Here is a 27,535-nt window from a genome sequence, read left to right on the forward strand (position 1 = left end):
CAATTGTCCGCAGCAGGTCAAGCTAGTTTGCAGGCAGAGCGGTTTGATGTTGGAAATCGAGGCGGACCTAGATCAATTCCAAGGTTTCAAACATCAGTACAGGAGATCTTCGTAGTATCCGGGGTTGACCGATGCTATCCAAGATTCCATTGCTTCAAAGGAGAACATCTTAAATTTGGGCTCTCGAAGTGGGTGAACAGCTGGCAGGTGGCCAAAGTTAGCTATAGCTCCAATGCCGTGGGAATAGCTTGCTCGATTGGTGGCCGGATGGAGCTTTATATCAACAGTTTGGAGTTTGGTTCGCATGCACAAAATTCACGATATCACTCGCAGCAAGCGCGTCGGGAAATGCTTCTCCGCCCGCGCATACATCTAGCATACAGCCATTGAACAATCGTATTTCATCATCCCGGCTGAAATGAGTGTTTAGTAAAACTCCCGGACTTTGTCAGCACCTTCTTGTTATGTTTCGCCTTTCCTAGCCATCGCAAAATGTGGCCTCTCCGCCTTCGCGCTGTCCGAAGCCTCGGATCAAGAGACAAGAGAAAACTTTTTTCTCTCTCGGTGACGTTCCCTGGATGGCCTTGGTGAGCACACCAACATCCTTGATGGGCGAGGTTTAATTTCCTCAATCGCTAGGTGGAGATAGCGAACCCCAAAAAATCAACAGGGGTATCTCAGCTGAGGACGGTCAGAGATCGAGAGCAAGCCCCTGAAGCCCAATTTCCCGCCATAGGGAACCGGCAGTGTGGAAAGGCCTTCGACGAAAATAAACGGATAGGCTCAATGGCAACCAATGGGGTTCCCCGGATGAGCAGATGGAGACCGATTTTTGACGGCGATAATGTGATAGATTGGCACAGTTAGAAGCCTTGTTGACGACATGGAAAAAGCTACAATTCCAATCTTTTGGACGGCACGTTTAGATTTGTTTTGATGGATGTAAACATTTGACAGCTTTGTGTGATATTGCATCATCTTCAAGTTTTTGAGGGTTGTATGCAATACATATGCAAAGGGTCCTCGAGGATCTATCGAGACGGCCCGATGGGATATTGGCTAGAACTTTGTGATCGTGATCGCATTCTTGATTAAATATCTCCGGACAAACTAGCCCACGCGTCACCTACGTGTTTTGCAGTGACAGGATTGTGAGACTTCTGTCAGGCATTTTGTGTTAGGTAGGATCCACCGACGCATGCATTTGCTCCGTAGAGCGGTCGTCTGCTGCAACCCCAGCTGTTGCAGTTGCAGGCGAGACAAAAACAGATACCACTGATACAAAAAGTAGTTTATTTGTTTACATCTAAACGGATAGAAAGCAGTCGATAGTCTCGTACTGCGGCCGTTATTTGCCATCGAGATAGCACAATGTGTGCATGTGTGCGTGTGCGTGCGTACAACTTGTAATTAAGTGTACTCGTACGGATAGAAAGGGCGCATTTTTTGATGAAGGGTCAGCAGCAGGAGCATGTAAGCTGTCGCAGTAGGAGGTCCGATATGGCACTCGGCTGGACCAATCGACAAAGTCTCTCGCCTCGAGAAACCACCACTCAAGAACCCAGTCAAGGAAGAAGCAAAGGGTCTTCTCTGAGTGGAGCAAATGCGAGCTAGTGGAGCCCAATCGAAAGTCCCTGCCAGAAGGAGCGATTCACCGTGACAACCAGCCCCAGCGAAGGAAGAGGCCCAGCCTGAAGCAAAAAATGGGAAATGGTGCTGGTGCCCACGGCGCTTTTGGATGGTGGTTGGCCGGAACCTGGGCAGGCTGGTTGCAGGTTTCTTCTTTCCAGCCATCTTTTAGTGCTGCTGTCCATGCCATGCATGAGCATGGTGCTAACATCCAGCGTAGTGTTTGTGTGTGTGTGTACTTTGTCTTGGTGGTTGTTCGTTGAATTCGAGGTGGTTGATGGGAGTAAATAGACGGTCCACCAGCCTCCTACATTTCAGCATTTAAACCCAGTCCGCCCGCCGTCAACTGCATTTTCTTTCTCTTCCCTTTTCATTCACACAACCATCACGAACTCAATTGACCACCCGCTTTTTAACGACCCTATCCAAGACTGAATAAGAGAAGTAGACGCTTAGAAGTCACTTCTTTTTTCACGACTCCTCTTTGTAGATCTTTCCATCACGAAGGATCCTTCATACGGGGTTTCAGTCTTCGAATTCCCAGTCTTTTCTACTTCTTTCGACTAGTACACGGTAAACACGTGTACTTTTTGGAAGATTTAGAAATAACAGGACTTCGAGTCTAAAATCCGCAAGGGCCGCCCTGGAAATCAGTCAATCTGGACTTTGACGCGAGAGTACCCATTCCCCCCAGTCTCTTTCCTTCGGCTTATAAGACGAAGGACGCAAAAGACAAGGACGAGAAGAAAGTAGACGATAAGGATATCAAACTCAGGAAGAGAGACAAGTTCTTTGCCGGCGTTGCTACTGTTGCTGCTCTCGGAAAAGGCTCATCCTCCTCCTCCAGTTCCTCCAGCTCTTCATCCTCCTCTTCATCCTCCTCGGATTCCAGCTCTAGCTCCGGCTCCTCATCTTCCTGCACAGACGAATCTTCTTCAGCTGCTGGAGAAGAAACCGCCTCGGAAGTTACTTCTGAAAACACTTACTCCCACGCACCTTCCCATCACGGTCGTCGTGCTTTCGCCGCTGGTGCTGCCGCAGGTTTAGCCGCTGGTCACGCCGCTCATCACCGTCAAGCTCACTCCGCCCACACCACTGCCCAGTCTACCGCTGGTTCTTTGCCAATTCGCGCTCACCCAAGTGAGAAGCAATTCCATACCGTCAACCACCACTCGGACGACTTCCACGTGAAGAACGTTCACATCAAGGTTCCTGAGGTCGAGACCGAAGTCGAGACCGAATCCTCTTCCTACGACTCCAAGTCCACCACTACTTCGGAGGACTTCTCTAGCTACAAGAACGCTCCTCGCGTCTACGTCTCTAACCCAACTTACGTTGAGCAAGTAGACGTTACTTTCCCTCAACAACAAGTTACCGTTCAGGCTCCTTGCAAGTCCGGTAAAGCCCCAGAAGACTGCGAGTGTCCACCACCCGTCGTCATCGTCAAGAAGGAAAAGAAAGAAAAGAAAGAGCCCAAGGAAAAGAAGCCAACCAAGAAACCCTCCCCCAAATCCTCCAAGATGTCTGAACACTCCACCCGTCACCACCACCACGCTGAGTACTTCGGCCGCAAGGTCGATGAATTCTTCCACCCAGTTGAGACTGCCAAGGCCAACATTGCTAAGTCTTACTACGCCAAGTCCAAGAAGGCTTACTCCCTCCCTGACGTTGACATCACTGTCTCCAAGAAGGTCGTTGCCCCCAAGCCAAAGGCTGCTGTCGCTTCCGGCACTGTCAGCACTGACTTCACCATCCCATGCCACCACATCCGTGTCGGTGACTTGGTCATCCTCCAGAAGCGCCCATGCCAGATCATCCGCATCACCACCTCCTCTGCCACTGGCCAGCACCGATACCTCGGTGTTGACCTCTTCAGCCACAAGTTGGTTGAGGAGAACTGTGTTGTCACTCACCCATCCCCATCCGTTGTCCTCCACAACATGGTGACCCCATCCTTCAAGCAATACAAGGTCATCAACGCTGGTGAGGATAGCACCTTGGTCACTGTCACCGACAGCGGTGAGATCAAGTCTGGAATCGCCGTTGTTGCCCAAGGTGGTCTCTCCAAGAAGATCAATGAGGCCTACGTCGCTTCCCCAGGTGCCGTCCGTGTCCTTGTCATCAGCGATGGCGACAAGGAGCTCATTGTTGACTTCAAGAAGGCCCACGGTGACTTCAAGCTTTAAATGCACCGTTTCTCTTTGCATTTAGTTTGGGGGTGTCGTCTGGTTTTAAAAACTTTAACTCATGTCGTCTTGTTTCAATTACGGTGTAATATTTAATGTCCTTTTTCATGTTGGTAGTCAAGAATTAAACTTGGATGCACGTGTGAACTCTTATCTTTCAAACGTAAATATACTGTCGTAGAGATTGTGACTTTTATAATGAATGACATTTCATTGGCTTGATATTCTAGACTTAATCTGTTGCATCTTGCTTGACCCGACGTTAAGATGTGTTGACACGTCGTTAAGGTTGCACAAAGGTTTGGGATGATCGTAGACGCTTTGAGACAAACTGAAGAAATGGTCGCCCTTCTTGTCACGCGCACACGACAACTGGGCGAACTCTCCTGTTACCGCGATACGTAGAGATGAAGTACCCTTCGATTCACGATATCGATTCACACGGTCCGAGATTTTGGTGTCGCCTGTTTTAATATCATTTCCCTGCCGCAATACCGAAATACGAAAATACTCTCGCACATAACATTCTGACTTTGAGAATCAACGACATCTTGATATTTGATTGATCGTATTCTTGTTCCTAAATTTATTTACTCGCCCGTCTTGTGATTTAATCCCATCCTTCGCCTGTAGAACTCACTAACCCTACGCCTGTGCATCTATACATTGCCCTAGCCCTGCTTTCATCATCATCCTCTCCCATCTCTAGCACAGTCTCCCACTTCACATCCGCAACCTCACTACCTACCCACCTTACCGTCTGCGTGTGCAAGCTACCTTCTCCTAGAGCTCCGCCATCAACCAAACTCTGACCCTCCGCGAGAACTTGGTAAATAACCAGTTGATCTTGTAAATAATGGTCTACACATCCACCATGCTCTATCTCCTCCTGAACCCACCCCCACACTTTTCTCGTCATATCGTGCGCAACTTGGTGTACGTCCCTTTTCTTCCGATCCCAAATCCAGTCCCTTGCGATTCTATATCCATTTCTTGTCTTTGCTACTATTAACAGATAAAACCGGGTACCGTGTCCTGAATCCTCATCTTTCACGATATTCATATCAACGCCCTGGGCTCGGTCTTCGAACCAGATGTTTAAGGTTTCTCGAAAACTTCTCCTTGCATCTTCGGGTACAATGAAAGTTACATCATATCCAACTATTTCCCCAGCTTCTTGCATTGTAAATCCGGGTATTGTAGTTCCGGCGGGTATGGATGGGATGACTACCTCGATTTCACCAGGTATCGTGGGACCCGTTCCCCACCCCCTTTTTATCTCTCTAACTGTAATCTCAGGATACCCGAGGTTCTTTAAAGTAGGTACGAACACTTGACTGAAATAATCTAGCGTTGGTGCCTTCGAAACATGTGTTCCTCCCATGACGGTTAAGTGTAGAGGCGTTGGGTCTTCGCCACTTTTAGGTCCATTGTAGAGGATATATGGTAGTACCGCTTGAAGCAATAGCATTATACTACCAACACCGCCTATTTCAATCGTAGCTGTGCGTTTTGGAGATGGATTTCCGGGAACATCACGCTCGGTCCAGTATCTATAGGATACCTGTGAGGCCTTGCGTTTACGAGGGAGGAAGGAGACTTGGGTGGATTCGTTTCTTAGGTGGCCGGTGTTGGAACAAGACCACTTCGCTCTATATAATTTCTATGGTGTTACTTTTCGGTTTACATATAAATGCCAGTTTTTCGAAGGTGCTTACAATGTAGTTAGACAAGCGATATGTTGGGCTCGTAGGCCACCTTTCTTTCCTTTTTTGCCTTCGCGGTTTCCACGGACATCGTGGATTTCGATAGGTTGTTCGAGAAGGGAGGAAAGGCCTGCTGCTGTGCGGAGAAGTTGACCGCCACTGAAGAGTATTTTTGTCAGTTCTTGTCCTACAAATCCACACAGTAACATAGAAGTTGAGTTATATACCCCTAAAACAACTTAAGTCAGCTACCTGGACTCCAAGAGGATAACAATTTGGTATCTATCATTGGGGTACAATACCTCTAATGTCCTCCCGTCCAAACTGACGGGATCTCTTGCTGGCGCAAAATTTGTTGTGGTTTGTGGCATTTTGAACAACCTTGAAATTCAGTGTTGAATGAGGTTGGAATACGTATCTTGGAATAGAGAAGAGGCTGGAGAGCTGCAGCGGAAGGTTTAGGTAACGGTACGGTGTAAAGGTTATTTTCTGGAATTCGGGGTAGGAGAAACATGGGAAGTTATGCCTCAATTTATAATAGTAACATTGGAAAAGAGATCTCGCGCCGTGCGGCAGCTGTTTAAGGTGGCTAACTCGGTACCAGCATTGGCATTGCATTGGAGCTCCGTTTGAGTCACTCAGACGACCTGCAGGGCTGAAACTGGCCCAGGCACATGGTTTAGAGTCATCACTATTAATCATTTACATTCAGCAATCGAGATATCTTCGGTTCTAATTAAATGCCCTAATATATCAAAATATCCTGGGTCCTGGGTATCAAGTGCCTAGGTAGTATCGTCTATTCGACTTTACCCTTCGCAAAGGTTGCCGCTACGATCAAGGGGAACACTATAGTAGCCTCGGCGTAAACCTTCACCGCTTCACCTCCAATCTTAATCTTTCCCCAACTAACCGCCTCATCCGGTCGAGCACCGGCATCACTGCCATCGAACTCGTTTGCCGTATTCACAAATACAGCGTAGTCGGCTCCATTCCTCATCAAGTTCGCATTTGCAATATGATGCTTCACTACTCCTCCTCCCAATACTATGATACCTGTGCACGCTGCATTCATTGCCAATGTATTTATCCGTCTGATGTCTTCGACTATATCTATCCGTAGCATTTGTGGTGAAGCTTTGAAAGTGTGGAAGAAAAGCATATCGCCGAGCGAGCCGTCTGTCAACGCAGGGCAGAAAACCGGGATATCGTTTTTGTATGCCCAATAGTACACACTGTCTTCATGGTTGATTTCTTTTCCAAGCCTGTGAATCACCTTCGAGGGTGTCCAATGGATTCTTTCGTCTACTGGCAGAGAACTTGAAGCTTCCTGCTCTTCAAGCATTTTGTCTAGGATTGGTACTACCCAATCCTCGAATTTGCAGTAGTTATCGTTAGGAACCACGAGGTTTCCAATCCTGTTCATTCCCGATTTACGTAAAGTAGCACCGTCCAAGTGGAAGGCTCCCATGTATGTCGGCGCTAGGCATTTTATGAAGTCTTCCTCAACGCCACCGGCCGTAGTAACGATCGCAGAGACATGACGATGTTGGACAAGGTAGCGGATTGTTTCACGGAGGCCAGAGGAGATGAGGTTGGAAGTGTAGCCAAGGAAGATTGTGGGGCGCTTGGAGGGGTCGGCGGGGTCTTTCCACGATCTCTAGCAAGACAAATCGTTAATCGATGTTCAAGAGAAATAGCGAAAGGAAAAAATGGGGGGAAATATACCATTTTGTCTACAACTTCAATAGCTTTCCCTAAATTACTAGCCTGAAAGCCCATGTTACTCATGTTACGGACTATATCGTCGATGGTTATCGGACGGCCGGTGTATTCGTTGAAATCGATGCCCTTGACTTGGACGGACCCTTCTGGCATCGGAGCTGACTGTACTAGGACAGCATCAACGGCCTTAGCTGGACCGGCTGTACCTTTTTCTTCCATATTGACTTTATATATTTGATGGTATTAGATATAAGTTTAGGTATGTGGGTGAATCGGAATAGATGGTATATGATATCTTGAGGGACGGATCTACTTGATAATGAAGAGGTCGACTATCGATATGGAAGAGCAATAAAAATCAGCTGCGACTCGGAAGCTGTGCATAGCGGTGTTGGTAGCGACTGACTGGGTAAAGCAGTTCGAATATAATTATTGAAGCCAGTAGAGTATGTATCGACGTCTGTCATGAAACGGAAGAAGTGTTTAGATCGAGAGAGAGAGGAAAAAGAAGATTTTGAGTCAAAGTCATCTACTCCAACGTTGTCATGTGTTGAGCAGATGCTCGTGTTGTTTAGACCCTTTCGTCGCGTCTTCCTGGGTTTCGAGGCCAGCGTCTTCCCAACTGGTTGGTGGCGACGAGCAAGAACGCCGCTAATTAAGTAACTACCTACCTCATTATGAAGATATCAGCAGCATTAGTTTCAGTTTGGACTGCAAGAGCCCGAGATACGACGAACCAATATCAGCACTATGTCGGCCAAAGGACTGGCTCCCATCATAAGCCTGCTCTCCTCTGATGATGAAGTGGAGCTCCCAGGTATGCCCCTACCCAGTATAATTACTCTGGCATACACTAATTTTTTTATTTCTAGCTCCTCGAAAACAAGACTCCAATTCGATATTAAAGGAAAACGTCGAACCAAGGAGAAGCTCCTCAAAGGAGCTGTCCAAAAGTAAAGCTTCAAAGTCGGCATCGATTACGTCTAAGAATGTTGCACCAGTTACTAAAAAGCTCAACCCATCGAAACCCTCTTCATCTTCATCATTATCATTATCCTCCAATGTTCAGAAGCCGGTGAAGAAAGCTGCAGACCCGATTACTATCAGTTCCTCGCCTTCAGCTTCACCACCCCTACTGCCCCAGTATGCTACCTACACATCGTATCCCAGTATATTCGGAGGGTTACCGTCAGATCCAATACTTTCCCAGTCGTCGCCAGTTACACGAACCTCCAAACCGATAGACAACCCCCAAGAACCCATTGTCAAATCAAAATCAAAGACTGTGTTCGAGGAGCTACTCGGAAGCAGTAGTGACGATGGCATCAGCGACGGTGACCGAGTGTCACCCAAGCGGATCCCTGGGGTTGATACAAAGGGAAAAGGAAACCCCACCAGTCCTGTGCTTAGCAAGGACGCTCTGGAACGACTTCGAAACCTATACTCTGGGAACGAAACGGGTACGAAAAGGCGGAAGGTCGATAGGGTAGATCTTCAGATATCATCTTCCCTATCGCCTGAACCACTACCTGTATCTACTGGCCCAGGTCGAAAGCCCAAGCTGACGGACGCTGAAAAGGCCGCTCGAACAGCAGAAAGAGATGCTGCTCGTACTGCTAAGGCTGCCGAAAGGGAGGCACAGAAGGAGCAGAAGAAAGTTGAACGAGAAGCAAAGATTCTCCAGCGCAGTGAGAGTCAGGCAATGTCTTCAGCCAATAAACTCAGGGGCTCACATGTCCAGACAACGGGTGAGATGATCGTCAATATATCATCCGATTTCTATACATCGCCTGCAGGAATACAACTGCGGGCTATTCTTACAGAGATAAAGGTCGAATCTCATACACCATTCGACTCACCAGTTCCAAACGTTATCAAATGGCGAAGGGTAGTAACTGCGGAATGGAACCCGGATGAAGACATCTTTGTCCCAGTCCCGCGAAAGATTCAAAACGAAAATCATGTTTTGACTGTGATCCAAGCCAACGATTTTGTCGCTCTTACAAATGCCCCCGAAGAACTTGATATATTCATCATGAAAATAAAAACGGCATATCCCACTTGCAAACTGATTGTTTTGATTGAGGGCCTTACGAAACTTATCAACAAAAGTAAGGGTAATCAATCTCGAGCCTATGCTGCACAAGTTAGGAATCGCATGCGAGAAGACGGTGGAAGGGAAACCGTAAGGGTAGATAAAGCGGCACAGGCTGTAGATGAGGATAATGTTGAGGATGCGCTGCTAAAGCTACAAGTTGTGCATGGGTGTTTACTGTGTCATACACAGGATGGGACATATACCGCCGAATCCATTGGGTATTATACTCAACATATATCGCAGATTCCATACAAGTATATCTCCCTTCTTCCCTGGCTATTTCAAAGTGTTTGCTAATATGCTTGGATGTAGACATGCAAAGTCCGTTCTCAACAACTCTGCAAGTTTCTGCATGGATGTCGGACAAGTTCCGTCCGGGAAGAATGTAGAGGATACATACAATAAGATGTTGCAGACTGTGCACATGAGTACTGCGGGTGTAGCATCAGCGATTCAGAGCGAGTACCCTAGTGTTCAGAAGCTTTATAGAGCGTTCATGGATAACGGGGAGGACGTGCTCAAGGATATTCGGGTTGCGAGAACAGGAAGCGGGAAGGCTTTGGGTCCGGCGATGTCGAGAAAGATCGCAAGGGTTCTAACGGGAACAAATGAATGGGAATTGGAATCTTGATCTGTTTTATTTTGGGGCGGTGTTTTACGGATATCAGCGGTAGTTTGATAGTTTTGTGTCTCGAATGTACATACCCATCTGCATTGGGCTCGGCGGCGTTGTATACTATGGTACTATCATTTGCTTATTTCGCCGGATATTTTCTCAGTGAAGAGGTCTATGAAAATTTTATATCACATCTGTTAACATGTTCGAAATCATACAGCTCGGCTTTTAGGTGGTGCGGTAAAATACAATCAAAAATGTATATAAGATGGAAAGCCAGGAGAAATGATATATACAAGCTTCGCTTTCTAGATTTATAAACTTGCAAATTCTCGCTCAATCAGTATAAAGTCCAAACGGACAACGGAACCACTGTATTCATAATCTCCCAATGCAGTACAGCACTCTGCCTCTGCCACTCTCTTAACTTCTCCACCGTTCCTACCGACACAACCTCCAACCCCCCCTCCTTTCCAGCCTTTTGGATATCCAACAGATCAACTTCGTGCTGTGGCATCATCCTCTGTTCTCTAATCCAGGTTCCCAAGAAGTCCCATGGCTCTGGTTGATGGAAATATGGTGCCGCAATCTCGCTGAGATCTATATCTCCTCTGTGTCCTGGGTTTCTTGGATCTGGACGAGGCTTATGGAAAGGCGTGCAGAAGATTACCATGTTTGTGAAATCACCCTTTTCGGCCTCTTCCTCCTTCGGAGACTCAAATTCGCGGAAGGCACGGCAAGTGCCGAAGACCTTGAGAATTGTTAAAATTACGGATTGAGCAGATTGGAGTTTGACATCGCCGGCGTAGTTCTGATGACAAATTTGTTAGATTTCAGATGTTGTTTGGGGGTTTGGGGATAGGGAAAACTTACGATAGCGATGACTCCGTTAGGCTTGAGGAACGTCTTCAAACCTTCCAAGAACTCCCATGTAAACAGATCCGCTGGTACTGCACCACCAGTGAAAACGTCATGGAGGATGTAGTCGTATTTTTTGACTTCTTCGCCTTTCAAGGTGGCTTTGAGGTATTCATTACTTATATAACTAACTGCATCACCAATATGAGCTGTATGATTTGGTGGCAATCCGAAGTGTTCTTTTGCGAACTGGTAGACGCCTGGGTCGATTTCGACGATATGGGTCTTTATACCATGTTGGATCAGGCCCGATGCGGAAGTTCCTATTCCGAGACCAACAATCAAGGCATTGGCGTCCTTTCTTTCCCGTGCTGGGGGGTCGATAAGACGAACTGCTTCGAGCATGACAAAGACGGCGTAAATTGGTTCCCTTAGATGTAGTGGGTTACTAGCATATCTTTGAAGGTTTGGGTGGGATGTGAGCCAGATTCCACCGAGGATGCTGTGGTCACATCTCAGGAATCTGTAATGTTGCTCAGTGTTTTCAATAACAGATAGGTATCCTGTATTCGACTCCATTCTTGCGACAACAGTGTGGTTCAATGGCGCAAGATGTTCCCTCAACTTCTGCACACCTCTCTCACCCATGACACAACGAGGATCAAGATAGAACACCGGGAAGAAGGAGGGGATAGCAGCGGCTAAGAACATGGACCTGTGCAGTGAAGCTGCGAGTACAGCGACCGTAGCTTCCATTCCGCATCGTGTCATTGGCCATCCCTTTCCGACATAAGGACCCAAGTAGCTGATTGCTGATCTTTCGGTGAAGTTGAAGAGAACCCACGACAACGCTAGCAATGTGATATCTGCGGCTGCGACTGATGCTACGGGAACGCCAACAGGTCTGATTATACCAGTTAAACTAAAGACGGTGAAGGCTATGAGAGGACCGATGGTTGCGGCCTCGGTGACAATTGGACCATTTGTGGCACCGAGGTCTCCGGCGCTCTGCCAGATTGCGCCCTGTATTAATGGAATATTTATGGCGACCAATGGAATTAAGAAGCGACTTAAGCGTAAAAGGATCCGCGATCTTGGGATCGTGTATTTCAAAGCGAGTGCGAATGTAGCAGCTGCCGCGAAAGCGGTGTTTTTTGTTTTCTCATGATTTAGACCAGAAGGAATTTCACCGAATACTGGGGAAAGTGAGAGTTGCGAAGCCCATGAAGCGAAGCCACAGATCACAATTGTGGCGAGAGCCGTGTAGATGTCGGATTTAGAAGGGAGGAGCTCGAGTGGTGAAGCCGGGGATCTGGCAGTTTGGGCATTTTTTGCGGCAGTGCGCAAGTCCTTTGATGTTGGAGAGGCGGAGTTGGAGGTCGACATGGCGGGGAAGCTGAACCTAGAAGCTGGATGTCTCAATGGGGTAGGTTCTCTCGTTTGGACCGCAAGAGGTCCCTTTATTTATTGAGTCGTCCTCTGGAATTTTGAATTCCGAGATGCCTTTTCGCGGGTAAAGTATCGATTCGAGTATCAATTGGTATCAAGGCAAGGGCCTTTTGATTGCAGTTATATTCGCGAGGCAGACGTGACTTGGGCCCTCATCGGCCACTTTGTCGTTTCGAAAGACACTTACTTTGGCTTCCACGCGACGCTTCGGATGTATCTTAAGAGGATGTTAGACGAGTTCATTCAAAGGTCGTGTTCACATCTCACATATGCGTTTGTGGTTATTCGAAAGCTACAGACTGCCATATTGGGATTCCAACATATGTGTCAAGTATGGGTTTTGTTTGACCCCAATCGATTCGGCCCGACGGTTGAATTGTACCGTGCCCTAGCTCAGGTTTCGAACCCCTCCGAGTCTCTTTTTTTTAACATGCCCTGCAGCTGGGATTCAACAAGACGCCATTTGCATCTTCGAATGTCATTCTTGTGTACACTGGACGTCAATGTCCGATTGGATTCCCGTTTTGTCGTTTTGTCGACGCCTTCGTTGGGCTAATCGATAAGACCATGACATGGTATATACCTTTTGTCTCTTGGCTTGAGAGGTGGCCCAAAAAGACCCACACGGTCGTTCTGTCATTTTGAGATGCAGATTTAATTCCGCACCGTCAATTTATGGATTAGCTTGGTGCCAAAATGTTAAACACTGCATCCTTGGAATTCGTGCCGCACTTTCGAGTCCCAACGGAGGGTTTCTTGAAGTGGAAAAGTGATATCAATAATTAAGAAGCATTAAGTGGTATCGAGGTCATTTGATAGTTTAGATGGTACACAGAGCCAAATGAAGCCAAATGAAGCCAAGTGATGTCAAGTGAGGTAAGGTGATGTGAGGTGATGTGAAGTTACTGAGCTGATGGTCCGGATATGAAGTATGTGCATATGCATATGTATAAAGTACGTACCTAAGTGACTTGCACTTGCGTACGATGATCGATGAATGTTGGATCGGGGCCGGAAGTGGCCAACGACAGTGACAGGGTCGGCGGGGCGATTGGGGAAATCTTTCCTGAAGGGGCAAAAAAGCATTTCCGTGGTAACGAGGCTTGTTCGAATCGTTTGTTTCGGTCTTGGCCTAAGAATAGCAGCGCTGTCGGTTCAGTTCATGTCATTGTATTGCGACGTTGTATTCGCTGAGTAGTTAATTACCACTTGCGCTCTCTCAACTCCTCAGGCTAGCTCCTCGCAAAAAAAGGAACAAGAACAGGAAGAACAAGAACAAGAAGAGAAGAAGGGGGGAAAGAACATCGGTAAACAAGCAAGGGGCGGTGAGAGACTTAAAGGTATCGTTCATACATCTACTTAAGTATTGACATTTGGTCAAACAGATTGGCGAAGTTGATGCATTGTAGCCTTCCTATTCATCCTTCTCGAAACCTCATCGAACACAAAACCAACAATTACCAAGACCTTGAAGGCGTTTGAAACTCGAGGCTCTGGAATCGCCTTCTCCCAGAAGAAGAAAAGACTAACTTTAGTTAAGCAGAATATCAATCACAGTGCGCCATCGTCTTGTCGCTTGAAGCTTGGTATTTGTGGAGGCTGAGTGTCTCCACCACGAGACCCGGACAGGAATAGGGCTGCACTGTCACCACACTCATTCAATTCAATTCCCTCTCTCTCCGCAATTTCGCACCAAAAGCGAATGTCACTTCTCATTATTCCTTGCTGCAATTTATATTGAACGGCTGAAACTAGCCCTGCCTGCAGGTACGTTTTTGGGCGAAGTGAGGAGCTTTAGATTCTCAAAGATTATCGCCATCCCTCTCCTCTTAATATAACCAACCTCGCTGCCTTTTTGCGTACATAGGCACTTACTTTGGATACTATGTACGCTTCTGCTCCCAGAATTCTATCGATCTTTGTTTGATTTGTGTTCTTCGATCGTTTGCTTATATATACACAGTCACTGAACCCGGAACGGGCGCTTGGGTTGGATGTTGGTTTTGCGTCTTTCTCTCTAACACAGGGCCCACCATCAGTCATTAAAGTGATTACACAAGGGGTCACTTACCCAGAGAAAGAAAAACTCAGGAGATCTTACGGAAGGCGCCGCAGAAGAAAGGGCGTCACAGAAAATCAGGACAGGCTTGGGGGGTCAAATTCGAACTCACCATTTATAAATTATATTTCGACATTTTCCCTTAACCATTCTCTTGGAATTCCAGATTTCTGGGCAAAATATCTTGACAGGTACTTTGGCTCCCATATGTCCCTTTCCGGGTTTGTCGTCATACAAGTAAATGTCGCTGCGGTTTGTTTGGTTACTGGGCGAACGAGCGACTGGTAAATCCGGCCGTATGCTGACTATTTTGGTTTCGAGGAATTAATTAGGAAACTCCAGATTCACCGTGCCGCTTGAACCGCACGTTTAATTTACCTACCATCGTTTTCCTATCCTTTTCGTTACTTTCGTTCATAGATATTGTGTGCACATTCATTTAGACTATCGAAAAAAGAGCTGTAGCGCTCGTTACACAATCGCTACTCCACGGCCATGTCTGGATACCCTCCTCAGCATGGCAACGAGCCATACACAAACCCTACGTTTTCACAGCAGCAGCAGCAGGGCATGAACTACGATTCTCCCCAAAGCCAGGGACCGCAATATGATGCGCCGTATCATGCCCCGCCGGAAACTTATGGCCGGACTCCATTACGGCACCAACAGAACTATGGGCAGGCTGGCTTTGAATCGCAACCACAAAGCAGAGCGCTGCCTGGACCGCCTGTTATCCAGGAGCAGCATGAGTCGGAATACCCACCACAGAATAGGAACGAAATTTCGCCCACCAGGAGTAGAGGAATGCCAGTGGATGATACGATTTCTCACGCGAGCTATGGAAGCCACCAACATCATCATCCTCAGAGTAGAGGGTTTATACCAGGCGATAATGGGCAGGGATATCACGACCAACCGCCTCAGATGAGGCAAATTCATCACAATCATTCTAGCCAGGATACACTACAACCTAGTCGAGTGCCGCCAGTCGCATATGGTAGTGAGAGGGCCCCAAGTGCGCCCCCATCCATGGCAGGTGAGCGACCACAGGGCGTTCAGTCGAGCAATAGCAATCGGGCATCATCAGTAAACCTAGGGTTTTATTCGGACAGTCCATATCAGAGGTACAGTACTCATTGGAATCCGGAGACATCCGGATTGTCGAGCGGGGATCTATCTTTGCAGGATATGCGAAGGAGTAGTCAGGATTCTGACGATGAAGAACTAAATAGGGGGAAACGCTCGGGACCATTGGCAGGTGGCATTGGTGGAGTCTTTGGAAAGAAGGTGGAAACCGGTTCAACGGCTAGTGGTGTAGGGGCAAACAGTGGGTTATTAGCGTCCGGAGTGCAAAATCGTAACAGCAGTGTACCTGCAGGTGATTCGGATTGGCTCCAAGACCAGAAGAAACAATCCAAGAAGACAAAGTGGATAGTAGGCATTGTTATTCTTATAATTGTCCTACTTGCAGCTGGTGGGACTGCCGCAGGTGTTATTCTCTCAAGACGAAATAACAACGGCGGCGGGGGAGGTTCAGCAACCTCATCCGTGGATCCAAAGGAAGATAATCCGGATGCTCCTCTAGTCAACAGTGGCACCGATTCTGTCAAGAACTTGCTAAACAACCCAAACCTACACAAGTCGTTTTATGGAATGGTAAGAATAGCCAAATACTTTCGTGAAAAGGGAGCCAACTAACCACAGACACAGGATTATACTCCTTTGAATGCCATCTACCCCGAATGTTTAACGTTGCCAGCTACTCAGAACAATATTACTAAGGACATTGCGGTCATTAGCCAGTTGACTACAAGGCTACGTATGTATGGCAACGACTGCAACCAGACCGAGATGGTTCTGGAGGCAATTAAGCTACTGGACGTCGATCTCAAAGTATGGCTCGGTGTCTACATTGATAACAATGCGACTACAAACGCACGCCAGTTGGAGCAGATGTACAACATTCTGGAAACATACGGACAAGACCCTTTCTTGGGCGTAGTTATCGGAAATGAAGCATTGTTCAGACAAGAGATCACTGAAATGGCTCTCGTCCAAATGCTGGGGCAGGTCAGACAGAACTTCACAACTTTGGGATATGATAAAATCAACATAACTACATCTGATCTCGGGTCAGCTTGGACATATAATCTTGCCGCAGCTGTTGATACGCTTATGGCTAATGTTCACCCGTAAGTTCACTAACACTAAATCTTCTAAGCCCCTTAGATACCATTCGCCTTGGTATGCGTAGCATAACTTCACATTAGCTAATCCACCTACAGATTCTTTGCTGGTACTACCGTCGGTGATGCACCCGGTTGGACTTGGTTGTTTACAGAAAATAACGATGTCGCGATCGCACGGCAAACCACCAACAATCCGAATGTAATTGTTTCTGAAGTCGGGTGGCCATCTGGAGGAGGAACCTACTTGGGCAGTGTCGCTGGTATCGACGAGCTGAACCAATTTGTTGAAGATTACGTCTGCGGAGCGAATGCGAACGGAACGGAATACTACTGGTATGTATCTCCCTTCGATGGGACGTCGTCTACGGTATGTATTGTTACTAACGCGGGCGTATCTATAGGTTCGTGCCGTTCGATGAGCCGTGGAAGGAGAAGTTCAACGTTCCTGGCAAGGTCAGTAGATCCAATCGCCTTGAGCGAACGCCCCTCTCGCCGCCTAGCTAACTTACATCGTGGTTATAGAGGTGGGAAACCCGTTGGGGCCTCATGGACGTCAACCGCAACATCAAGTCGGGCGTAACTATTCCCGACTGTCCATCAAAGTAAAGCGGATTTTTTGGTCTAGATCAAAGGTCAGTCGTGTCAGAGCGCTTTGATCCTACAGTAAGAAATTAGTCCCCTTTACCGCCTCCCTCCCCTTACTAGGGAGCACAATATCGACCAACCCATCCAGAAGAGAAATTTTGAACTGACACATCCCATAGACATAGAATTCCTATTTTGTTACTTTCGTACAATCAATCAACAACAACAAGATGCTGCATCATACGCGCATCAAGCTTTATTCTAGGCACCCAAGTTTTGTCCCTTCTAACGGGACTTGGAAACAAGCTGGGGAACAACCTTACCCGGGTACCCCCTTCTTCTTCTTCGGCTTTCGGGGATCCCATACTCATCTGGACGGGGTACCCGAAGGAATAGCGGAAAGAAAAAAACACCCAGTATCATTTTTCTTTCCTTTACACGGCATCTTCAAACACTTTAACGGCGTCTACTGGTAGGAAAACTGCATATGTTTTTTTCTCTTTCTTGTCACTGCCTTGGGTGCACCTACACCTGATTGCCATCAGTCATTTGATATTCCCGTTGTTTGCATTTTCATAACCGGCTGGAGCATCACAGGAAAAACCAAATACTTTTCACAACTCTCATATCATATGCATGGCAGAACAGTGGCTGTTTTTACCATCTGTTATTGCCTTTCTTTAATTATTTCCTTTTTTCCCTGCATTTCGGCTCTTTTCTTCTTTTCCCCTGATGTTACTACTGCTGTTCAACTTCTAGTTGTTGGATGTAACGATTTATTTGGCCTGGTTCCGGTGTCACATCCCTATACCACTATGCGATGTTTATGGGGAGGGGGGCAGGGTTATTACCACCTACTACGAACCGGCTAACTCTTACCGCTTTTCTCTTGTCTTTGTATTGGATTTCACATTTGTCTCGTGCCCAGCCCTTCCTGCCGAAATTTCCTTCTCGTGTATATTTTTCCCCTCTTTTTTTTTTTTTTTTTAAGATTATCTCAAACCTCACATAGCCGAGGAAAGATATTTCATGTAATTAGCGAAATAAAAGTAAGAAGGTCATATCGTTTTGGATATCATATGTACGTTATCGGTATGTAAAGACGGGCCGTTCAGAGATTAGGACAGGACTAGTCAAGTATGTTAGCTATACGAAATTATTAGCTAGCGCATAGCCTGACCTGGGAGGGGTTGGTCTTGGACTAGGATACGATCGATGGATTTCATCTTGTCTCTGAACTCGAGGACTCGAGACTCGACTATACTGATGCTTAGATCCCGTCTAAACCCCTTCCCTATCCAATATTTTCCAACGTTGGCTAACAATCACTAATGTATCACTAAGTTAACCTAATAAAACCTAATAAGTCATCGCGATCTCTAACAAGTTACAAGGCCCCCTTCCTTCCTGCTAGTTAGTAGCGAGTTAACATAACCCAAGTATGTACGTACTGCTGTAGGGGGTCCCCTCCCCTCCCTCCCCTCCCTTCCCTCCAACTACCCCTTCTATAAGCAAACAAATCGGACAAAACTATTCCTCCCGTATAATAACACCTGACCAACATCGGATATCTACAGGAACCGGCCACACCCATCCCATCCCATTCTTCTCCTTCAGCTAGGTATGTAGTTGGTTATCCATGCATGCAATTCCCAAAACGCGAACCCGAAAAGAGACGAACACAAAATATTTATCAAAAAACGGCATAATGATCCAATATTAATTAGCTAAAATAGATTAAAAACTAATATCATATTACAATACAAAAACTCGCTCAAAGGGATATAATAAGGCAAAAAATAAGCAATATAACACCAGAAATGCTTACGGGTTTCTTACTACGTACAACTTCTAACGAACTCCACACATATAACGATACCCGTATACCCTCCCCCCCTTACCCCGGAGGCAGCGTTCCATCCCCAGTAAGCAATTAATACCGAAAGGCCGAGCGAAGGCCTGTATGTGGAGTCAATATGACAAGCGGAGTAATGAAGAGGAGAAAGAAGAGGCTCTAGGCTGCAAGAAATTTAACATCCATCCGTCACTGTTAAAGTGCAATATGTGTGTGTGATCAAAGCTCAATGTATGGCGGCCGGCCGGTTGGCCCTTATACGGAATAGACAAGAACTAGACCTTTCATGTTCAACGGCTTGCGTAAATTTCATGCATGGAGGGAAAGGAAAAAAAAAGTTGATATAAAATATTTGTGCTTTTCCAAGACTTACTCCAAAAACAAGAACAAAAAGCCATATTCGTGTCGAGAGCTAGTTTTGAGAACTTTGGCAAAATATATGTCGGTGCCGTGCTATGATATGTAGGTTTTATGCAGGATATCGGAGAAGTTTTTTGGGGGTACACCCTCTTTACCTTACCTCCCTTTCCTTTTTTTTCTTTCTTTCTTTTCTTTTTGGCATGATAGATTTCTTTCCTCGGATCCGGAAAGCTTTCACATCTATATTCTAATGATCATAAGAACAAATCGTATCATTCTCGTTCGAATGGAACATTTAGAGAGCGAGAAGCGAGACGAGACGATGGCAGACCCAAGGGAAGAAGGGGAGTGCATGCGCAGCAAAATTACTGTACAGTTATCACATAGCCCAATCTACCATGCATATCCTTCTGTTTTGGCAATTTATTCAAAACTTGGCTCGTGCGCAGCTTGTCATGTCCGGTTCTTTGCTTGAAATAGGTTGGGCTTGTTTTTCTAGCTCTGTTGGGTGTGTGTTTTTTTATAGTTTATACGGACACGGCGGCGAATTCTTCCAATTTAGCCCCATCCCCGGCTACATTAGAAAATACCCACAACAAGACCTTAAGGTGATCCCTATAGTTGGATGTGAATTATTGGGACGAGACGATTTTGACAGGTTGTGAAGACATGGGGGTCTTCCTTTTTTTTTTTTTTTTTTTTTTTTTTTTGGCAGGTTATCAATCTTGTTGGTGTTGGACACGAATGAGATCAGAGTTTCCGGAGTATCTTGGATATCGGTGGGTTGACGCGGGGTTTAAGTTAAGTTAGTACTTACCTACTCACTTATGTAGTAGCTACTAAAGTAGTATCATATAGAGGGAAATGGCGATAGTTCCAACTAGTCCGCTGCAATGCAAGTGTTACTACCGCGTAGATGTCAGTTCTTGCTACAGCGGATGTGCTTCGGATGTACATCGACATCCGCTTATTTGCTCCGCATACTACATAATCACTTATATCGTCACAGTTAAACAAAGTAGACTAAATCTACTTCCTTAGATATTCGACTCGACTAGAACTAAACATCTCTTCCTCTCGAAAGCAAAAGAAACCAATAAATGAAATGCCTGTCGACTTTTGCCTTGCTGCACTGCAAGTAAACAGGTGGTTGCCCACCCACACCGACATCCTCGCCCGCGTCACACTAATGCCGAACTAACGAATCCCTACGCTAAGCAAGGAGTCTAAACTCATAACATCCTTTCATATGACATCGGGTGAGGCTTTTTTTTTCTTTCCCCCTCTGATTTCTTCTCGCACGGATTCTTTTTTATTTTTATTTTTTCTTCTTAGAACTGTCTAAAGTTTTCTTTTTTTGGTGAATTATTTCGTCTCGGGGAGCGGGATTCGTCTTCCTTCTTGCTCGAGTAGGAATGTTCGGCCGGGGCGATCGGTGCGTCGGGGATAGTAGGCCCACCTGGCAAGTTCAAACGGTAAGGAATGTGAAAAGGGCGTGCTATTGATTTTTGAACGTGTCCTTCATGTGAATGGTGGAAAATAACCAATGATAGAAAGCGGCGGCACGAACGAAAGAAAAATAGAATAAAGTTAATTGATCTAATTTTGCTAAAATATGTTAGGAGATCTCCAATTACATATGCTTTGACTCAAGAACAAAAAAAATAAAAATAAAATAAAAATAAAAAAGGGAGGAAGGGGAGGAAGTGGAGGCACGACGTAACTTTTCCATCATTTCTGCTCGGTTCGTCGGGTTACTAGCCACCATTTTACTTCTTGCTTGCGGGTACCTCAGAAATGATTGGATTTCGATTCGATATGTACGTACATATGTAAATGTGGGTTCAGTCGTTACATGCATGTCAAATGGTCAGTTTTTGTGAGCCACTTCTTGGAAGTTGAAGAAGATGTGGCAAAAGAATATCAAGCTTGCAAGTAGGGTATGTATGAGAAGCTGTAAGTGGGTCCTTGAGGAAGCTGTCCAACATCTACAAAGAAGTACATCTACATCAGCCATCGAATAGGTCCAAGAAATGGCCCTCCCTCTGTTATGCAGCATGCCATGCACGACGTTTAAAGGTGAAGGGAAAGGAAACCGACGTGGTTCTCCACATACTGCAGGATGCTCTTACGCACTCGACGAATTGTAACTCGCAGAACTCAACATAGTAGGCTTTTTTTTTGCTGCATTATTTAGGGAATTAGTCGACAAGGCCGACTCGGCGGAAGGAATAAGGAACCTTTTTTAACTTTTCTTTTTCCCCCCCAATATCCCCTCCGAGGTCAAGTATGTTGGTGGTGGTTGCGCAATCGCGACCCAAAGACAGAAAATAAAAACAGCGCTTGGCACCATTCGTCCGTGTCGAAGGGAAGACAATAGGCCATCACTCTCTGTGGAGACAGTGCCCAAAGTGCGCCAGAATGGTTAAATTTCAGGATGTGTGCTTGCTGTGTCGCTTTTGCATTCACACACACCATCGACTTGATTCTATGTAGAAGCAAAAGATGCTTTCTAGCTTGCGTCTTGGTGACAAGGATCCCTTGAACCATGCCTTGGACCGTTAAACGGCTTCCCGTGACTAGGGTTGGATCAAGCCATAAACTGTCTAAACACTGTCATCAGAAGATGCATGCCCCGGTAGAATTCCCCGTAACAAGAATCCCCGAGGCCCGGTAAACTCTCTCCCTCTCTCGTTTTTTTTTTTTTTTTTCCGTCGTTCGCTTATTGTGGCTTTAAAATTTGTTAGGGAGTCCCTAATTCAAGTTATAATGTTAGAGCAAAAGCCAGAGAGACTATTGTCGAGAGATTGGGGAATTTCTGTGACTGTTAATGTTTAAACCGGCCTACTAGTTGCAGTTTTCCACTAAAACAGCCTTAAGGGAGCGAGTCAAACGTTTATATCGCCATCATCTTCAATTAACGGCATATCACTGAGCGGTTGATGAAGCAGTACCCGAGGTTCCGTGGGGCTTGGACATTCGCAACGAAGGGAAAGTCTTGATGGTTAGCTTTTTGCGGAAAAGCACTCACGTCAAAATCAAAAAAGTGGCTGCCTAGTCCACTTTCCCTTCTTCCCACCCCCAAAAGCAAAAACCCCACACGAGAAGAAAATTACGAGCATGGTGAATCTGCAAGTTAAACTGACTGCCCGTCCTTACATGAGCACGTGCCAGAGCATGATGGAAACTCGTGGGCGGTTCCTACATGTGTACCCAAAGCATGCAGAATACCCATATAGGTCATCTCATTGTCGGGTTCGTGTCAAGGTGGAGCAATGAGCCGGAATATCTGGGTACAGACAAGTATGACGAAGATCCTCTGTTCGTGTTGGTTATCCCTGACGGGTGGACGATAGACCGATAAGAGGTTTCAATGCAATACCAGCCTTATCAGATCGGAAAATCCGGCCCGTCAGGAATATGTTCATGCTAATGCGACTCGAAGGCTTCACCCTTGCGCCAATTTTCCTTAGCAAGTAAAACGAGAGTACGAAACAAGCTAAAATATGAGCTTGGAGGTAATGTGGCTTTCGTTGAATTCTTAACCAGCAGGTTTGGGGGATTAGATTGTGGCTTGCAATTGGTGGTGCTGGGGAGAGAGAATGGTATGTCAATTCGTAGATGTTCCTGAAAAACATAGGGCAGGCACAACATGGATAACCGCCTTAGCTTGGTTCTCGAAACCATCTCGATTTCGAGAAGATCTCATTGACATCCTGATATCCTTCGGGTAAGGGAAGAGTGAAGCGAAAGCAAGATCCTGCCACTCGGAGGATTTTCTTCTGACCCTGTTGCAGATGACCTTGTTCGCGATACTTGGCTGGATGCTGGCTTATGATCAGACCCGGATAGACAACTCGGGTCTGTGTCATCCTGGGCCCCCGGACATGCTAGACACGAATGGGCAGCTCCCAGAGGACCAAGGCTTTATTCGCAAGGACGTCCCCAGTATTTGGCCCGTCATTGGAAGAGAAACTGTGCTCAGAAAAGCCGGACCACCCAGAAAATTTGATATCGGCATCACATCTACAATCGATTTGCGGGATGCAGGATAAAACATAAGTCATGACGTTCACAGAGGCATATACCGAAATGAAATGCACTGCGCCAATTTGCTGGGTTTTCAGAGGAGCTCGAGCTTTTACAGAACTTCCCGATCTGGAAACTTGGTGTTGCAAATTTTGTGTCCGTTGGTTCTTTCGGAGAGTTATGAGTTGCGAGCTGGAAAAGAAATTTTATGATATCCGCCGCATCTCACAAGCGGTTCTCGATCAGGATGAAGGGGGTCGATTGCTGGTAAATGCGGTAGAAGCCTCAGGGAGTAATTAGCCTCGAGGGTGTAGAAGCTTAAGCTTCAATGAATGATTGCAAAATTGCGCAAATTGCATTATCCAGTTCCTCGGTCCTCTTCGTAGTTCGACATGGCAGTGCTGGTATCGCAAGCATCATTAAAGCGTAAATAAACTGCGACCTGTGCTTTTCAGTCTGTAGGGATCCTTGACCTAGATGCACCTTCCCTCGTACAAGTGGAACCTTGTCGAAATCAAGGATCACGCGGGGACCAGAAAAAAAAGACCTATGGGGATGCGAACATGAACATGTGTTCGTTGTAACGTTACCTTGCACAGAGTACTTCCTTCTGAATATCCGGGTGAGAGCATAGGTATACGGAACTAGTGTCGGCTTATGCCCTGTTCACTCTGTTTCCCTTACTGGGCCTATCGGATTCTGCTAGTTGATGAAACCCGGCCTGGACTGGCCGAAGGTCTATAGCCTAGTCAGTTTCGCCTCTGATGATCGTGGCCGGATAGACAACATGATTTCTATTTTCAAGGAAGCCGCGGGTCGACCTTAGGCCTCAGCTGATGTATCTATTTGGGTTTTGAGAAGCTAGTTAGCACCTACCCGTCGCCGTGCTATCTAAGCCGTCGGACGGAAGGGCTAGCAAGGCAGGGCAGGCGTCGGCTGAGGCAGTAGTTGGAATTCGAAACGGCTTGTAGGCTCCAGTCAGTTGCAGGCAAATCCCCAAATAGAAATCTATCAGCGGCTTCCAACATGTGTATTGTTACTTGTGATAGGTCATAGTGGAATGCATGTAGTAGCGACTCGAGAAGTTGTTAGATAAGTTAACTACAGTTAATTGTTATGACCCTTGTACGGTTCCAGATCCTGGCGGTGTAGGTGCAGAGCTGGATATAGAGAGCTGGCGTGGTTCAGGCCGCCTCATATTGAGAGGAGGCAGGACGATGCCGAAGAGATGATTCGCGTTTGGGACGCCGGTCAATGGGGCTTGATGAGCTGTACTATGCGAGTTATAGGCGTCGTGTAGGGATAGACCCTGCCGAGAAGTCGGATCGAATCCAATCAACCTCACACAAAAAATACGTCCGATGGCTTCGGCTTTGAGCATCAAGATATTCGAATTTAGGTTTCAAGATGCAAGAATTGCTTGGAGCATAAGATTTTAGTTCGCCTAGGCGCTATGATTTGATATCATTTTGCAAAAAATTTTTAGCCATCTAGCCGTTGAAATTGAAAGCGGGAATACGTATCTTGTGATAACGATAGGTTACCTACCTACCCTTACCTAACAAAGTACATACGTAAGTATGTATTTATGTACGTATGTATACCTCTATCGGCTTGGTACTGCTAATTTCAAATCGAGTTTACGGAAAACTCCTTGCGTTTCAGAACAAGCACGTCGTCTGCCTCCGCGTACGGACATATACCCTTCCCAGGACTCGACTCGATCTTGGTAGCGCAAGGACAACCGAGGCATTGTGCAATATATTGCCACATACGATATTTGATATTTGGGATCGATTATAGGCTAAGAGCTATGGGTTATAGTTTGCGAACAGGCCTTCTTCTTTAAAACGGAAAATTAATACGATGGATGATACAAATATCAGGAGTACAAGACTCCTATTATGCAATTGACCATACCCGCCCAGAGGTTCTGCCTACCGATCCCCACTGACCGTTGGAGGGACGAGCTACGGAAAATAATTTCGCGTCACTAGTTCCCTCAAACGGATACCCACACGAAGCCGGCCCATGATTGCTGATGGTTGAACTGGGTCGGCATCCACGGCTTCAGAACTGCATGGACATGGTCATCAGTCTACTGCGGTTCTAGCAAGAGGCAATTGGAAAACCACCACAATGGGCGTCGCTGATTGTGTGGTTCCACTGACTGTCACAAAACTTCCACAAGTCGCTCAGATGCCCATGCTACGTGCTCAACTGCAGCGACGCTGCTTCGAGTGGACCATGCGACCATTGTGTCACGTCGTACAGTATTCATCGTCTAGGGTAATTCGATGCGAGGACGAGGAACATCTTCGCGTTTGAAGTTCTTGTGGTCGAGCGAATGACTAGCTTCATGAATTCGGAGCGGTGGGATTTAGCTTGGTTTCAGCGCCCTGCACGTGTTGTAGTATCACCATTGTCATGGAAGTGTATCTGTCCTCCACCTTGGTCTTTGGGTTTGAGGATTAAGAGGCTTCGCTGTTGCCTTTATCTTTGCGGGGAAGTCTTATGGGGTTTTGGAAATTGCTGAGTGTCAAGAGGGTTTTATTCGCGACAAATATCATGATATCGTACGAATTGGATACCGTTGGAAACGGGTCTTTCGAGAGTGCGTGGTCCCGGGAAGCCGCCGGAACCCCCAAACGTTGCAAACCCGGTGTTTTCCCGGTTGCACCGCGCTCGCTGTACTTCCAGAGTTGCATCTGCCATTGATATGATAAGTACGAATACCAACATGTAAGTACAAATCCGATGCTCAACAGTTATTTCACATATGCGTTCGAACGAACCTCGTCTTTTCTAAGACGGGATACTTCTATGCGTTCTAGGTGGATTTTTCCTGATCAATAGGTACCTGTACCTCATCGGTCATATCCACAGTTTGCAAACCAGCCACCACCGTTGCCTCACCCTCCATTTTTCCTGCAGGAAGGTCTCCACACACGGGAATACAAGGACCAGGAATGGTGGGCCCTGTCACCACCTTCACAAAATACCCTTGAAGAGCGGACTAGGGGCTGCAGCTGTCAACTTTTTGTGGTCGCTTTGGCTAGGAGAACGTTGAGCCTGTTCCTCGCGTCGAAGGAGATTCCGTATAAACTCAGAAGCTTGATTTCACCACTCTGGACGTGGAGATATGAAGATCTCGATGTCCATGACGCCCCTCCGGTATGTAAATTATCTACAGAGGGGAAAAAAAAGTTCTTCTTCTTTGCTATCTCAAGCTAGACACTAATTATTTCAAATAGAGGGATTTGGGTTCCACATAGACAGCAGAGCTAGGCGGAACAAGCTCGGCCAGTCGAAAATGAGGCGCTCGGTCGCTGCACTTCTAAGAATAGAATCGAGTGCATTCTTTTTATTATTATTCCTGATATCTCCAGTTGCTCAAGACCGTCCACGTCTGACCTAAGCGCGAGACCCTTTACGACGAGATGTTAAGCTCTTGTGAATAGACAGGGAAACGACAAGGGAATCACGCGTCTAAGAGTTTATGCCATCACGAAAGAGATCTGGATCACCCACCCTGCCTGCTCGTCTATCCGATTCTTCCACTCGGACACCTGGGATATCTTTAGCTCTCCCCCTAGAACATATCATCCAGTCGCCCAGTGGGATTTTGGAAGGCTCGCCAGCCAATAGCACGCTGGCAGGAAGCTAGCTTTTCTGTTGAGGAGTATGTAGGATCGGGAGGTTCCTTTTCTTCTTCCCACCTACGGCGGCCGAAGTCAACACTAGGCCAACCGCTCAGTACGTTTCAGACACGGAACATGCAGAACATCTCTTGCCTTTTCCTGAAAGCGCCTTCGGATGCTGGTTCATCTTACCGCAAACCCCGAAAAGGTTTACTCTATACGTACTACGTACAGTAGTGCGGATGGCACGCCAGCAGTTGATCCCCCATCCATCATCTGTCTTGGATGATCATGACTTGCTGAGGTCGGCATGCATTACTCGAGTTTTCCCGATGGATGCTGCCATTGGTGCGTTCATATTGCTCGTTCAGAGACAGCTTGGAGTTCACACAGGTTTGCTGCATCCCCTTTTTAACCAAGATAACAATTCAAGCTGTTCCACCTTATGCAATCACTCATCCCGTTACAATCAAAAATATAATTATGATTGATTGAATGAATGAATGGGGCCGAAAAAGCCCGCAATGGTGGTTGTTGGAAGGCAGAATTA

General features: G+C 46.5%; 6 protein-coding genes across 6 annotated transcripts; 3 read left to right on the forward strand and 3 right to left on the reverse strand.

Annotated features, from left to right (window-relative positions):
- Positions 1-1,703: 1,703 nt before the first annotated feature.
- AOL_s00112g56 (uncharacterized protein) lies at positions 1,704-3,815 on the forward strand (the record flags this gene model as incomplete). The annotated part of the gene is made up of 2 exons (XM_011127086.1): positions 1,704-1,854; positions 2,284-3,815. 2 exons carry the CDS (start codon positions 1,704-1,706, stop codon positions 3,813-3,815), a joined length of 1,683 nt encoding a protein of 560 aa, XP_011125388.1.
- Positions 3,816-4,425: 610 nt separating this feature from the next.
- On the reverse strand, positions 4,426-5,892 carry AOL_s00112g57 (uncharacterized protein; the record flags this gene model as incomplete). The annotated part of the gene is made up of 3 exons (XM_011127087.1): positions 4,426-5,467; positions 5,534-5,680; positions 5,774-5,892. 3 exons carry the CDS (start codon positions 5,890-5,892, stop codon positions 4,426-4,428), a joined length of 1,308 nt encoding a protein of 435 aa, XP_011125389.1.
- Positions 5,893-6,320: 428 nt separating this feature from the next.
- Positions 6,321-7,465, reverse strand: AOL_s00112g58 (uncharacterized protein; the record flags this gene model as incomplete). Its single annotated transcript, XM_011127088.1, has 2 exons — positions 6,321-7,181; positions 7,250-7,465. 2 exons carry the CDS (start codon positions 7,463-7,465, stop codon positions 6,321-6,323), a joined length of 1,077 nt encoding a protein of 358 aa, XP_011125390.1.
- Positions 7,466-7,996: 531 nt separating this feature from the next.
- AOL_s00112g59 (uncharacterized protein) lies at positions 7,997-9,975 on the forward strand (the record flags this gene model as incomplete). Its single annotated transcript, XM_011127089.1, has 3 exons — positions 7,997-8,063; positions 8,119-9,598; positions 9,657-9,975. 3 exons carry the CDS (start codon positions 7,997-7,999, stop codon positions 9,973-9,975), a joined length of 1,866 nt encoding a protein of 621 aa, XP_011125391.1.
- A 325-nt stretch (positions 9,976-10,300) lies between these two features.
- On the reverse strand, positions 10,301-12,204 carry AOL_s00112g60 (uncharacterized protein; the record flags this gene model as incomplete). The annotated part of the gene is made up of 2 exons (XM_011127090.1): positions 10,301-10,771; positions 10,834-12,204. 2 exons carry the CDS (start codon positions 12,202-12,204, stop codon positions 10,301-10,303), a joined length of 1,842 nt encoding a protein of 613 aa, XP_011125392.1.
- A 2,617-nt stretch (positions 12,205-14,821) lies between these two features.
- On the forward strand, positions 14,822-17,121 carry AOL_s00112g61 (uncharacterized protein; the record flags this gene model as incomplete). Its single annotated transcript, XM_011127091.1, has 5 exons — positions 14,822-15,982; positions 16,037-16,518; positions 16,612-16,848; positions 16,917-16,968; positions 17,038-17,121. 5 exons carry the CDS (start codon positions 14,822-14,824, stop codon positions 17,119-17,121), a joined length of 2,016 nt encoding a protein of 671 aa, XP_011125393.1.
- Between the last annotated feature and the right edge of the window lie 10,414 nt (positions 17,122-27,535).

The sequence above is a fragment of the Orbilia oligospora genome (genome assembly GCF_000225545.1).
Source record: "Orbilia oligospora ATCC 24927 unplaced genomic scaffold scaffold00112, whole genome shotgun sequence".
Taxonomy (NCBI): Eukaryota; Fungi; Ascomycota; class Orbiliomycetes; order Orbiliales; family Orbiliaceae; genus Orbilia; species Orbilia oligospora.